The sequence below is a fragment of the Ceratotherium simum genome, chromosome 6 (genome assembly GCF_057802395.1).
Source record: "Ceratotherium simum simum isolate JZ-2026a chromosome 6, ASM5780239v1, whole genome shotgun sequence".
In the NCBI taxonomy this organism is placed as follows: Eukaryota; Metazoa; Chordata; class Mammalia; order Perissodactyla; family Rhinocerotidae; genus Ceratotherium; species Ceratotherium simum.
Genome location: NC_141905.1, coordinates 89,646,460 through 89,660,237, shown reverse-complemented (window position 1 = coordinate 89,660,237; position 13,778 = coordinate 89,646,460). Strand labels below are relative to the sequence as shown.

Below are 13,778 nucleotides of genomic sequence, written 5' to 3'. Positions count from 1 at the left end.
CGGCCCGGGACCGCGGGGCTGCGCGTCCGGACCCCGACCAGGCCTCGGCCCCCGCGCGGCCGTTTCCCGCCGCCCCATCCCGGGCTCCGCGCGGCCTCGCGAAGGGCAGAGCCGCAGGATGAATTTTGAGGCTCTCCAGGTCCGGCAGCGGGGGTATGGAGGCCTCAGGAGACCCCCGAGTCGTCGCCGTCTCCGTCCGCAGGACCCCCCTCCTTCGCTCTTGTCCTTGCCGCCCAGTCGGTGTCGCGGACCCGGCCCCTCCCGAAGTGGGCGGTGGGTACCCGGAACCGCCCGTTGCATCCCGCCCCGGCCCCGCCCCCGCCCCCGCCCCCGGCGCCAGCTCCGCCCCGACTCCTTCCCGCCGGCCCCGCCCCGGCCCCGCCTCCGCGCGCTCTCAGTCCCGGGAGCCCGCCCGGCATCAGGACCCGCGAGCGCAGAGGCTGGGGCGCACGGCGGGCGCTGCCAGCGGCTCCCGCTCCCGGTCCGGCGAGCGGGCCATGCCCCGGGCTCTGGCCGCGGCGCGCACCCAGGCCCGGCGATGAGAAGCGGCGCCGAGCGCAGGGGCAGCAGCGCCGCGGCGCCCCCCGGCTCGCCGCCCCCCGGCCGCGCGCGTCCCACTGGCCCCGACGCGACCCCGGCCCCGCTGCCGCCCGCCGCCGGCCAGCCCCGGGCCCGGGACTCGGGCGATGCCCGCGTGCAGCCGCGCCCCCTGTTTGCGTGGAGCAAGTGGAGGAAGAGGATGGGCTCGTCCATGTCGGCAGCCACGGCGCGGAGGCCGGTGTTTGACGACAAGGAGGACGGTGAGTGCGGCCGCACGGCGGGGACTCCAGGCCGCTCCCGGGGACTGCGTGGGCACACGCGCCGCCGGGGGACCCCACGAGCTCTCGCAGGGCGGTCGCGGCGGTAGGATTTCCTCGCGTCCGGACACCGCGGCCGCCCGGATGGGAAGGCGTCCCGGGGCGTCTCGGTTTCCGAGGAAACTCACGAACCGCGCCTGCGGTGCCCACGCGCGTCCGGGGCGCCCGCCTGCGTCCTCCGTGTCCACTGGAGGCGTGTCCGCGGTCGGGGCGGCTCCCGGCTTAGCGCGATGTAGTGAGGGCTGTGTGTTTTTATTTTCCTTTTAGGGGTGGTGTGCGGGCTCAGTTATTACTCTGCACATGTGGTGTGCCGAGTTTGCGAAGGGAGATGCCTGCCCCACAGGTGGCGCGGGGGGCCCTGCCCACGGGGCTCTCAGGCTGCTGGGTGATGGTGCTGCGTGGCCGCCGGCAAGCCCAACATTTGCACTCAGATATGCGGTGGAGATGGCCTTGCCTTTGTGCAAAGACTTGCTCTTTTGGGAGCTAGTTTGCTCTTATGTCCTCCTGCAAGGAAAGCTGCCAACCCAGAGGACAGGTGTCTCTTGAGTGGCCATGCAGAGGTGGGCGAGGTGGAAAGCAGATGACAGGCAGCAGGGCCTGCAGGCACACCTCCTGGAGCCCTGCTGGGCACCGGGGACCTTTGATTTAGCACCCACAGGGAAGGTGGCTGCAGAGTATCCGCCCCTGGGGCACTGTGATATATCCACGTGAAACATGCAGCTCTTTTCTACAGATGTCATGCAGATCATTTAAATGGTACAGTGATGACACATTTGATGTTTTTTGACATTTCTTAAAATAGTTGAAATATGCATTTTTCATTTGTAGGCAGCCTGCAGAGGTATGGTGGATCTTTTACAATTTTAGAGCACAGCTCAGCTCAAGAGCCCAAGCTATTTATTTCTGATAAATAATTTAAGCATTATAGGAAATTACAATGATACGACCTCAGGCCAGTGTTGTGAATGTGCAGGCTGTGTGCCCGAAGTCGTCAGAGGGAGCTATGGGGAACCTGCCGCTCTGCTGACCAGGGTCCTGGGCTCTGCTGAGCCCGGTCACCGTCAGCAGGGGAGGGGCATTCAGGGCCAGCCACACCCACACAGCGTGTTCTGGGCCTGCCTGTCATTGTGTTCTGAACTTTGGGACAGCAGAACTCACTGCTAGGAATGTTTCAAATGTTATATGTTTTGTTTTTAGCATAAATATTCAAAGTAAGGAGAGCCCAAAGCCCAGTTAGGAACTGATCAGGAGGCAGATTTGCGTCCAGCTTCTGGCTGCAGGATGAGAAAACGTCTCAGAAATACGTCTGATTTCAGCGCTGGTGTCAGCCAAGAGCTGGCCACTCTTCCGTGTCTTAGCGTTGTGCTCTGCAAGGCAGCACTTGCAGAAATAGAGAAAGTGATGAAGCACAGAGGCTGCCTTCAGCTTTCTAAGGTAGAAGTTTTCTCCTTGTTCACAGTGTGTTATGTATCAGAATTCAGTCATCATCAAAAAGGCAAAAAGAACACAGAATCTGTTTATGATGTTTGCAATCTGATTTGAGTCATTTTACTCGTCCCCCTACCCGCTGATTTGTCTGTAGTCGGATGGCAGAGGCACTGGCTGTTGTGGGCTTGTTGTTATTAGTGCCCTGGAATGGATTCTGACTCCTGGCGACCCTGTGTACAGCAGAGCGGAACCCTGCCCGGTCTTTTTCCACCATCCTCTCACTTCCCGGCACTGTTATCGGACAATGCTCTGCTGCTATTCATAGCGTTTTTGTGGCTAATTTTTTCGGAAGTGGGTGGCCAGCTCCTTCTTTCTAGTCTGTCTTAGTCTGGAAGCTCCACTGAAGCCTGTCCACCATGGGACACCCTGCTGGTATTTGAAATCCTGGTGGCATAGCTTTCAGCGTCACAGCAACACGCAGCTACCACAGTGTGACAACTGACAGACGGGTGGTGTGGGTCCCTGACCTGGACATGAACCCAGTCCGCGGAGGTGGGGTGCCAAGTCTTAATCACTTGGGCTTGTAGGGGGTGGGTATTGACTTTGGTGACAGGTGCTCTTTAGGACACATGACCATCAGTCACTTGCTCATCTCTGGACATGGCGGCCACATCCCCAAACTGAACACGTGACCAGGACTTACCTGGGCTTTGTTTGGTGAGATTGGGAGGCCAAACCTGGCCCTGGGCCTGATGACCGAGGACGTTGTCTGGGTGGGCAGCCACTTGGTTCCAGTTTGATTCCACGTTTGCGTGGCATCGTCAGGGCGCACATGACTGGAGAGTCCCAGCACGTGTTTGCAGAGAGAACGTGGCACAGCTCTTGGGTGAAGGCCGTGGGGTTTATTTAGACAGAGAGAATGGGGTTTGGAAGGGAGGAAAGAGTCTCTCGAGGGGAGCCGTGGCCCCGACCCCACTCTTTTCCAGGCGAGGGTGTGCAATCGTCCCTTCGACCCTCCAGACGATGGTCCACCGCCTGTCTGGGCCCCGCTGCAGAGCGGGCTGAAAGAGGCACCGCTGCATGCGGGTGACTGCCTTGACTGGGACTGCACGGTTGCCATGGCAATGTGAGACCTTCTGATGAATTTTGTAGATTAAAACACCCAATTAATATATCAAATTTGGTATGCAGAGAAAAAGAAAAAAGAAAATAAGAGGGCAATTTAACAGCGCCAGGTAAATTTCAACTACAAAGCACAGCTGTGACAGAAGGTCGTGAATGTCCTCCGTCCCTGTGGGTCCTGTGGAATCTGGAGCCACTGTCCTTTGGCAGGCGTTGGGCGCATGTCCCGGATTCTGTATGTCTCTTCCTCCCGCAGAACCAAGGGGCAGCTTTTCCTCTTCCCTCGGCCCCACACCGCCTCCCGTTCTAGCCCCTCTCTGACCTGCCGGAGCAATTGATTCCAGGGATCAAACTTGTGAGGGAACCTGCATTTCTTCTGCTGCTCTGCCCCAGAGCTGCGGGGTGTTGGGCAAGCCCTCCGTTTCTCTCTGTCTCGGCGTCCCCGTGTGAAGTAAGGAGGCTGAGTGGTGCTGAGAATGGGTTCCAGCACCTTCCTGCTGAGCAGTGCAGTAACCTGGTGGGGCCCCCGCCCATCTCAGCGGGTCACGGCTGGTTCAAACCTAAGGTGTCATTAGCTTACTCGTAGGGAGTGACGAATCACTGAGGAGGTTTGCCTTCACCCAGAGAAGACTGGAAGTGGGGGAGGCCCTGCAGGCTGCAGAGCGCCTGGCCTCTGTGCCGTTGGGTGGTAGGCAGGAAGAGGGGACAGGAGGCTACCAGATTCTAAGTCATCGTTTTTCAAATTAAAAAAAAAAAAACCTTTGTTTTTTTCTAATTATAGAAACATTAAAATGTATAAATTTGTAAAAACTTTATATTTTCCTAAATTTGTCCTAAATAGGAAAACCAAGACATCTGTAAGTTTAGCACCAAGAGATCTCTGCAGGGCATGCTTCCGTGTGCGTCTTCTCCAGCCTTTTTCTAGGAATGCGCTCACACATAAGGCCAAATAGAAATGCACATTTCTTCTTTGGTACAGAAGTAGGATCATGCTCTACATACGATTTTGTCTTAACCTGCTTTTTTACTTGGCAATATGTTGTGAACATCTTATAAACCTATAGCATCATTTGCTGGCTTAATTTGCAACAGCAGTTCTCAGCCCTGGCTGTGAACTAGACTTGATGGGCGCTCTTAAACACTGAATGCCTGGGCTCTGCCCCTGGAAATTTGGCTTGTATTTGTTGGAGTGGGGTGGGTATGGGGAGTGGAGCTCAAGTACCAGTTCATAAACAGTTTAGCAGTGAACATCTTTGTATATTCATCTTTGCATATTTGGCATTATTTCCTTAGGATAAATTCCTAGGAATGACATTGCCCAGTCAAAGTAGTGTCCATGTAAAGTAAGTAGCTTGATGCATCTGGCCAGCTCTCGAGGCATGAATGGTCTCTCCATGAGCCAGCCGCTGTCCTGGGTGCTCATTATATGGCAGTGACCAATGGACGTGGCTGCTTCGAGGGTGGGGTAACTGACAAAGGGGGAAGCAGGGAGACTGACAGTTGAGGAGGAAACCTCAGAAGTAAACTGAAGGACGGGGTGTGGGGGGGGCCGGAGGAGAGAGAAAGGGGAGACCTGCTCTCAATGGAGTGGGCCGGGGAGGGAAGGCCAGTGTTGGCTTGCTCAGGGAGGCGCGCAAGTCCCTTCCCTGCATCCTCCCCAACTTTGGGTTTTGTGATAGTTTTATTTTTTGACAATCTAAAAGGCAAAAAGATTGTGTCAATGCTTTGAGTTTCTTTGATCACCACTGAGATTGATAGTCTTTCTGCTTTTCATGTTTGGGGTGTCTGCATTCTTCTTTTGTGAGCTGCTGGCACCCACCCCTGACCTACGCCTCCTGTTGGGATGTGTGCAGTCCTGTTTCTTTCTGAGTTTCTGTGTATTAGAGGCTTACTGGTGAGCGCTCCCCACTCACGTTTGCCATTTATCTCGTAATGTTGCTAGATTTTTTTCGTATGGGTGTGTTTAATTTTTGTGCGATCAGATTCATTGATATCGTTTCCTGCCTTGACGTCATGTTACCACAGTCCTTTTCCAGGCACAGTTAATAATAATTCAATTTATAAACCCGCATCTGCACTTTCTTCTAGTACTTCTGTGGTTTCACTTTCTGTGTTGAAAATTTGGATCCATTTGGAATAACATTTGACATAGAATGAGAAAGTTTTCCTCGTGTGAGTCCTGCACTTGCTTAATTGAGCCTGTTTAGGCTGTTTCTAAGCCTAAAATGTGTTCTTTACTGTGTATTGCCTGTTTTTGCTGAACCGGGAATGGGATCTTTTTACCCATCGCGTTTCACAGGGGTTGGTGCTGGTGTGAAGGAAAACTTGCCTTTCTAGTGTTCATCCTGGAGATGGTGGCTCTCCTGAGACCCCTTTAGTTCTCATAGCTTTTGAGTTGCTTTCCTTGGGCTTTCTGGGGGGTTAGTCATGTCATCTGCAAAGAATGCCCCGTCGGTTCCTTTTCCGTGCTTATGCTTCACTTTTTCGTTACTATATTACCCAGAGGCGAAGGGCAGAGCAGGGCGGTGGTGCGCGTGCTTGGTGCTCCCACAGTGCTGATGGGGCGGTGGTTCTGGGTGTCAGTCCAGCCTTGTTTACTAAGAGCCTGTCTCCAGCAGGCCAGGGACTTGAGTTTTAATAGGTGCCTTTTTCTTCCCTCCTGACCCTGGGAAGAGGGTGTGGTGGAGTGGGGCAGTGGCTCTCTGTGTGACCCAGACTTGGGCTAATGGTGACTCACGTCCCCTGCCCTACCATCAAGGGGCCTCTGTGGCCAGAAGCCTGGTGGCTGCAGATCCTGGGGTCCTGTACCAGCTGGTAGAAACGATACAGAGGCCCCTGGTACGGGTGTTGGGATTGGGTTCAAGTTGGAGAGGAGGGCAGGTAGTCCCAGCCCACCTTGCACATTCTTTCCTGGGTTCCCCGGGTTCCTGGGTGCAGCACCTGTGTCCCAGGGGGACCTTTGGGCAGCCATGAAGCTTGATGCATTTTTCTTCCTGTGGCTGACAAGGCTGGTCTAGAATGGACTTGGGACCTACTGTCATACTTCTTTATGTAACAAATGTCAGCTCTGCATGTCTATCCATCTGGTTGTGTGTTTTAAAATGCTAAAAATAAGCCGATTTTCTTTTAAAAATTTAACCAGCCGGCTTTCCAGTTGAGAAGTAATGCAAGAATGCAGTGGAGGTAATTTTGGTTCAGAGATTCTCTCTGAGGATGAAGCCTACAGAGGCCCTGAGATGGTCTGAGGGAGGCAAAACCGTGGGAAAGTATTTATTCAGAACAGGGTCAGGACAGCCCGGAGCAGGTTCTCAAACTGTCTTGGGCCCCCCAGTCCCCTGGGGACCTTGTGAAAATGCAGATTCTGATTCAGCAGGTCTGGGGTGGGGCATTGCCAACCGGCTCCCAGGCACTGGCAACACTGCTGGGGTCTGTAGACACACTTTGAGGGCTTCAGAGTATACAGCAAGTGGAATGGGGGAGTGAGGGCAGAATCCCACGAGACCTGGTCCCCTCGGCACGAGTCCCTGGTATAGGAAGAGCAGCGAGGGTGCTGCCTACCCTGACGCTCCTCTGGGCAGTTGACGTTGATGGGAGATTTCATCCATACTTTGGAGATAAGCTGGCTCTTATTGCAAAGTTGCCAGTTACTAGATGGGGGCCACAACATGGCAGGGGAGTGATGTATCTCTTTTAGTTTTGTTTTTGTTTCTTTATTGTTCCTCTCAGTCTTTTCTCAGGCAGAGCCGGTTACATATGTAACCAAAATGTAACTAGCGTTTTGCATCCTGCATTTTCAGCTAACACTACAGCCTGAACCTCTTCCTTTATTGTAAGCTGGAGCTTGTCGTCTTTCCTGCCTCCCACTGAGGCAGGGTGCTAAGGGGTGCGTAGACACTCCCTCTTCTGATCTCTGGATCCTTTTGTCCCAGAGCCGGCTGCAGGGCGCGCGCCTTCCCATTGGCCTGCCCTGAGGGCGTTGCAGGTCCAGTCCTCACACCTGTGGGATTCACTGTGGAGTGCTCATGGGGCCTCTGCCCTGCCAGGCGAAACCCTCCTAGGCCAGCCCTGCGGGCGTCTCTTGAGCCCGTTGGTTCTTATGTTAAGGGCCTGTGCCCTGTGGTCCTGGTCTCGGTTCCCTCGTCAGTAGGGAGCTCAGAGCCGAATTGGGCATTCACCTTAGTGAAGGACCTGGCTTTCTACCTGGTGTCATTTTTCCTTCCTATTTAGATTTTTCCTCATCACCTAAAAAATATGTTGAACCGTGTGTTTCTTTGTACCTGCCTCGCTCCGCTATCTGTGTAGAACTGTAGATAAAAATAGAGCTTTGGTAACCACTTTCTCTACTGGCTAATATTCCAACAAATGGCTAGACTTTGCTTTTCCCAGCTGTTTCTCGTGAGCCGGGCACGTGGGCCTTCTCCAGCCCTGCTCACCATCCGTCAGGTGGGGTCAACACATCGTCCTGGTGATGGCCTCCTGTGCCCAGAGCTCCTCTCAGGTGCCTCTTCCCACCCAGTGTGGGCACATGCTGGTGCCAGCGCCCTGGACGACACGCTGGGCTCTTGTCTCCTCCCCAAACCCTGGCCAGATCCAACACGCTGAGTGATTTTAATGGTCAAAATTTGAGATAATTTGGGAGAACAATTAATGAAATTATTGTTATTTTTAAAAACTGGGATGCCTGCTTCATCAAAAAATGTTTTTCTCATTGACTTGAAATCTATTATTTAAAGACCAAGGCAGCTGACCGGGATCAGTGTGGTGGAGGGCAGAGAGCAGACCCAGGCGCTCGCCCTGGGCTGGCTCCGTCCAGCCATGTGGCGGGTCACTGCCCCCTGTCCTGTCTTCCCAGACGTGACATGGGCCCACCGATGGTCTCTGACAGGCTGTCAGCTCAGCACAGGCCCGTGTCGATCGTGTGAAAACCCTGCTTGTGTTATTTAAGTTCTGAAGCCGAGGAGATGGTGTGGGTGGGAGTCAGTGTCGCCCCCAATTTATTAAAAATAGGAGCTGAGCACATCGATTTCTCTGAAAGTTGACTTTAGGAAGGGCTCTCCTTTCAGAATTCACACCACGACTCTTCCTACTTTGTACGCACAAGGTGGGACTTATCACCAAAGCAAGAAGTGGCCTACTTTGTGTTTGTGGTTCCTTTGTGGGTTTATCAGGCACTTTTCAAGCCTGCCCATGGCATCATGTGGGCGAGGAGGGTCTGCCGTGGTGTTTGGTGCCTCCTTCTCCGGGCCCCACCTCTCCCTGTGCCCAGCTGCTCTGTGTCCTCCCCGTCAGCGTCCCACATCTGACTCAGAGCCACCGTCCCTGGCAGCACCTGGGCTCTGGTAGCAGGAGCAGGGTCCTGGCACGATGTCTCTCCAACTGGGCACTGTTTATGCCCATGGGGACCCATTGTTAGTTAGTTATTGCTGGTCATAAACTACCCCAAAACTTAGTGACTTAACAACAACCATTTTTATTCTTTTTCATGATTCTGTGGGCTAGGAATTTGGACAGGGCCCCGTGGGGATGGGTCTCTTTGTTCCACGTGACATCTGTGGAGCCCGAACACCTGTGGTGGCTTCCTCACTCACACACATGGTGCCTCGTTCTCAGCTGGAGTGGCTCAGAGGGTGGGAGGCTGGTGGGAGGCTCACCAGGAGTCGTGTCCCTGGGGTCTCAGTTCCCACTGTTGGCTATGTGTTAGTTGTCTATTATTGCTTAACAAATTACCTTAAAACTTAGTGCCTTAAAGCAGTAAATGTCACCTCATGGTTTCTGGGAGTTCGATATTCAGGAACGGCTGACCTGGGTGGGGCTGGCTCGTGGCCTCTCGTGAGGTTGCAGTGTAGGTGTCAGCCGGGACTGCATCATCGGGAGGGTCCACTGGGGCAGAAGGACCTGCTCCCGAGCCAGCTCCCCCAAGGGGCTCTTGGCTGGAGGCCTCAGTTCCTCCACCTGAGCTCTCCGTCAGGCTGCTTGAGTGACCCCACAACGTGGTGCTGGCGTCCCCGTGAGCTGAGAGAGAGGAGGAAGCCACAGAGTTTCAGGACCCAGCCTCTGAAGTCGCACTCTGTGACTTCCGCCTTGTTCTGTTCATTAGAGGTAAGAGACTGTGTCCAGCCCACACTTGAGGGAGGGAACGAGGCTCCATCCTTTGAAGGGAGTGTCAGAGCACCTGTGGACATACTCAGCCACCACAGTTGTCCTCTGTGGTCTCAGGGCTTCTCCCTGTCCGCTTCTCTGCAACAGGAGAGCGGGACTTCCTGAAAGGCACTCAGGGCTCCTGAGAGTACAAAAGCAGGTGACGCCAGGCCTTCTCGAGGCTCAGGCCTGGGCTGGTACAGTGTCACCTCTGCCACATTCCACGGGATGAGCAAGTCACAGGTCCATCTCGGCTTCAGGGAGAGGAAATGTATGTGGCAAAGTCTCTGCATCTGGGGGGGCACTGGTGCTGCTGTTGGCCGGCAGGGCTGGCTGTCAGGAAGAGCTGGACGTGGGGCAGAGGAGAAGGGGGGTCAGGGACGAGCTGGAAGCCACTGGCACCTGGCCTGTTTCTCGGCGTGTCTGACCACAATGACCTTGGTGAGTGTTGCCGCTGCCTCGTACCCACCTTCCCAGCGTGGCTCAAATTCTTTCTTGGGGGCCATGCAGGGCGCCAGTTTAGCCAAGCGGACCCAGCACCAACCAGCACATCCAGGCTGCTGTTTCAGAGCCCCCGAAACATCGGGAGACAAAGCATCTTCAGTGCTTTGAAACTGGAGGATCTTGGAGGGAAGCGCTGTCCATAACTTGAAACAAACGTGAAGCTGGAATGGAAGTCAGTGTCTTCCCAGGTGTGAAGGGTAAAGTCCGGGAAGCCAGGGGGCTGGACACCTGCTGCCGGCCATCGGGGCCGGGCTCTGGCACTGTCACGGTGTCCCCACCTGATTCTGGAGACTTTGCTGGGAAGTCCCAGAGACCCTGGCTTCAGTTTCCTGTGCCGCTGCTGTGGGATCTGCCTGTGGCTGTCCCAGAGTCTTATTTGTTGGTGTTGCCCCCAATTTTTTTCTTTTTTCTTTTTTTCCTAAATATCAAGGTCATCTTGTGTTTCTGAAATCATATTTTAGCCCCCAAGGCAGAATGGATGATTTGTAAAGGTAGTACATGACTGAGAGAGAGGGCAAAAGGAAAAAGAAAAACAGAGAGGAAGGAAGATGCAAAGAGAAGTGGGAGGTAAGAAACCACGTGCTGCACAAAGCCCTGGATCCCATCCCCGGTGTAGGACCTGCTCGTGCTGGGCTGGCCTGGCTCCATGGCGGTGACAGGTGAACTACATCTGGCAGTTGGAAGAGCCAGAAGGGGCCCTTCCATCAGATCTGCAGGGTACTGCAGGCAGCGGGAGCTAGGACAGGAGAGGGTGAGGCAGGCTGCCTGGACATACGGGGGCCATTGCTAGAAGGGAGACCCCCAGGCATTCTTCCCCCTGGTGGGTCTTGCAGAGGGTACAGCGTGAAGCTCAGACTCGGACGGCGGAATCGTCAGTCATTAGGATCCTGATACCCTTGCCCGGAGCCCACAGCGGTCAGAATGTGCAGCAAATAAGGGGCTTAATTGATGAAGAGCCCCCCACTCCCCAAAGCTGGGCATGGTGCCAACACTGTAAGGTGCCTGGGAGACTAAAACATGTAAGAGGAATTAGGTGGTAGAGGAGAGAGAATTCTGGGTGGGCACCATTCCCAGGCCTTTGCCCCCCCACCAGGCGACGCCCACTCTTTCTGTCCCAGGCTGCCCCTGCCCCCACCTGCCTACCTTAGCCTCCCCACTGGCCCTGGGGCACCTTTCCAGGGTCATCAGAGAGAATGCAAGCCTACAATTCCGAGACCGCTGCGGTGACCTCACACCCCTGGTTGCCCGACATTCCATTCACGCCTGTTGACTGGACATAATTATTAATAGCGTCCCCTTTCTGTCTTAGACGTGTCCTGGTTTGGATGATAGATTATATGGCTACCCATCTAGCCATAAGACACTGTTGCCAGAATGATCTTTTTTTCTTTTTAGCTTTTTATTATATAACGAAAAGCGACAAGAAAAAACATTAAGAAATTCAATGTCTTACGTAATCTCAGCACTAATCTAACAACTATTTGCAGTTTTTCATATCACCTTCCAGTCCATATTTGAATACAGACAACATATATTGACCTTTCAAAAACTGTTTCCTAATAAACTTATTTAGAACGTTTTAGATTTACAAGAAAGTTGTGAGATCGTACAGAGTTCTCATGTATCCACATGTTCCCCCAGTGTTAACATCTTCCGTCAGTGTGGTGCGTTTGTCATAACTAGTGAACCACTATTGATGCCTTATTGTATTGGTCAGGGTCCTCCTGAGAAACAGATGCATAGAACAAATAGATATGAAGTAGGAGATTCATTAAGAGGAGTCAGCTCACGTGATCATGGAGACCAAGAAGCCCCAAGATCTGCCGTCTGCAGGCTGGAGACCCAGGACAGCCGGTGGTGTGATTCAGTCCAAGTCTGAAGGCCTGAGAACCGGGGGAGCTGATGTCTGAGGGCGGGAGAAGATGGGATGAGGTGTCCCAGCTCAAGCCTTGAGGCAGAAAAAAAGGGGTGAAGCCCTCCTTCCTCACCTTTTGTTCTATACAGGACCTTCAACAGATTGGATGAGGCCCACCTGCATTGGGGAGGGCGATCTACTTTACTGAGTCCACTGACTCAAATGTTAACCTCATCCAGAAACTCCCCCACAGACACACCCAGAATAATGTTTAACCAATTATCTGGGCAGCCGGTGGCCAGTCAAGTTGACACATTAAATTAGCCATCACGACTCTGAGTAACTGAAGTCCGTAGTGTATTCAGATCCCTTTGTTTTTACTTAGTATCCTTTTTCTCTTCTAGGATCCCATCCAGCACCCCACATTACTTTTGGTTGTCTCTCTTTAGGCTCCTATGGTCTGTGACAGTTTCTCAGACTTTTCTTATTTTTGATAACCTTGACAGTCTTGAAGATACTGGTCAGGTGTTCTGTAGAATGTCCCTCTGTTGGGATTTGTCTGATGTTCTTCTCGTGATGGGACTGGGGCTATGGGTCTTTGGGAGGAAGATCACCCAGTAAAGGGCTGCTCTCATCACGTCCTATCAAGGGCACGTGCTGTCAAAAGTGACTCATCACTGTGGATGTTGACCCCGGTCACCTGGCTGAAGCCGTGTGTGTAAAATTTCTCCACTGAAAAGTTACTCTTTTCCCCCCTTTTCATACTGTCCTCTTTGGAAGGAAGTCACCCTGTGTAGCCCACACTGGAGGGGTAGGAGGTTATGGTCCACCTCCCCGAGGGGGTATCTACATGAAATTATTTGGAATTCGTCTGCACAGATTTGTCCACCCCTCCTGTTTGTTTTGTGGTTCAGTCATTCGTTTATATCAGTGTGGACTCGGGGGTGTCTGTTTTGTACTTTGGGTTACAATCCAATCCTACTTTCTTCATTTGTTGCTCACCTTGTTCCAGTCTTGGCCGTTGGGAGCTGTTTGGTTGGCTCCGTGGTCCTTTGGCACGCCACCGTTGTTGTTTTTGCCGTTGTTCCTTTCTGAGCACTGCCATACTTGCTGGCACTAGGAGATGCTCCAGGCTCATCGTATATAGTCCCTGACCCAACCCTAGAATCAGCCTGTTCTCCAAGGAGCCCTGGCTGTTTTACTGGGAGAGGTGTTAGAAACCAAGATCTGGGTGCTGGGTGTGCTCACCGTTACTGGGAGAGGGTGGTCCTTTTAAAGCACAGAGCGGACCATGTCACTGGCTGGTTAAGGCTCTAATGTTCTTCTGTCGCTTCATTCGTTCAGCAGAATGCGTTTACCACGCCCCTGCTCTGAACGCTGCTGGCCGAGGGAGTGTGCGTCGATGCAATCACTTTGGAAACTGCTTGGCAGGACCTGCTAAAGCTGCACAGGCACAGCCTGGGGGGAGAGTGCAGCCCCTGACGTCTGGGAGCTGGCCTGGCATTCACAGCTGGGCCTTGGCCTTCTCCTGTTGGACGTAAACTATTTCACAGGTCCCCCGCAGCAGACAAGACCACCATGTGACTGTGATGGGTCAGGACAAAGACAAGATGCCCCCATAATCCTGTCTGAACACGGACAAAAATGCAGACCTTGTCCAAGCCTCAGTGACCAGGCTCCCCTGTCCTGGCTGATATGAGTGTCGGCTGCTGCTTTGCCAGTCACAGCTCTAGACTCGCGTCCCTCCTTCCCCTTCTGTAGAAGAGTTATTAAGATGCCCAGTCGTAGAATTGCCCCTCTTCCTCGGGCCAGCCTGGTGGCACAGCAGTTAAGTGCTCACGCTCCGCTGTGGTGGCCCGGGGTTCGCAGATTCA

At 53.5% G+C, this 13,778-nt stretch overlaps 1 protein-coding gene across 3 annotated transcripts in view; it reads left to right on the top strand.

Moving 5' to 3' along the window:
* The first annotated feature begins 458 nt into the window (after positions 1-458).
* Positions 459-13,778, top strand: part of STK32C (serine/threonine kinase 32C) — a 99,656-nt gene continuing 86,336 nt past the window's right edge. The window contains exon 1 of one of the 3 annotated variants that reach the window (XM_004438859.3): positions 459-800. In XM_004438859.3, the coding sequence (XP_004438916.2) occupies positions 539-800 (262 nt within the window). In that variant the 5' untranslated portion in view covers positions 459-538. The remainder of the gene's footprint in view (positions 801-13,778) is intronic. The other 2 variants (XM_087432881.1, XM_087432882.1) reach the window with 2 other exon arrangements.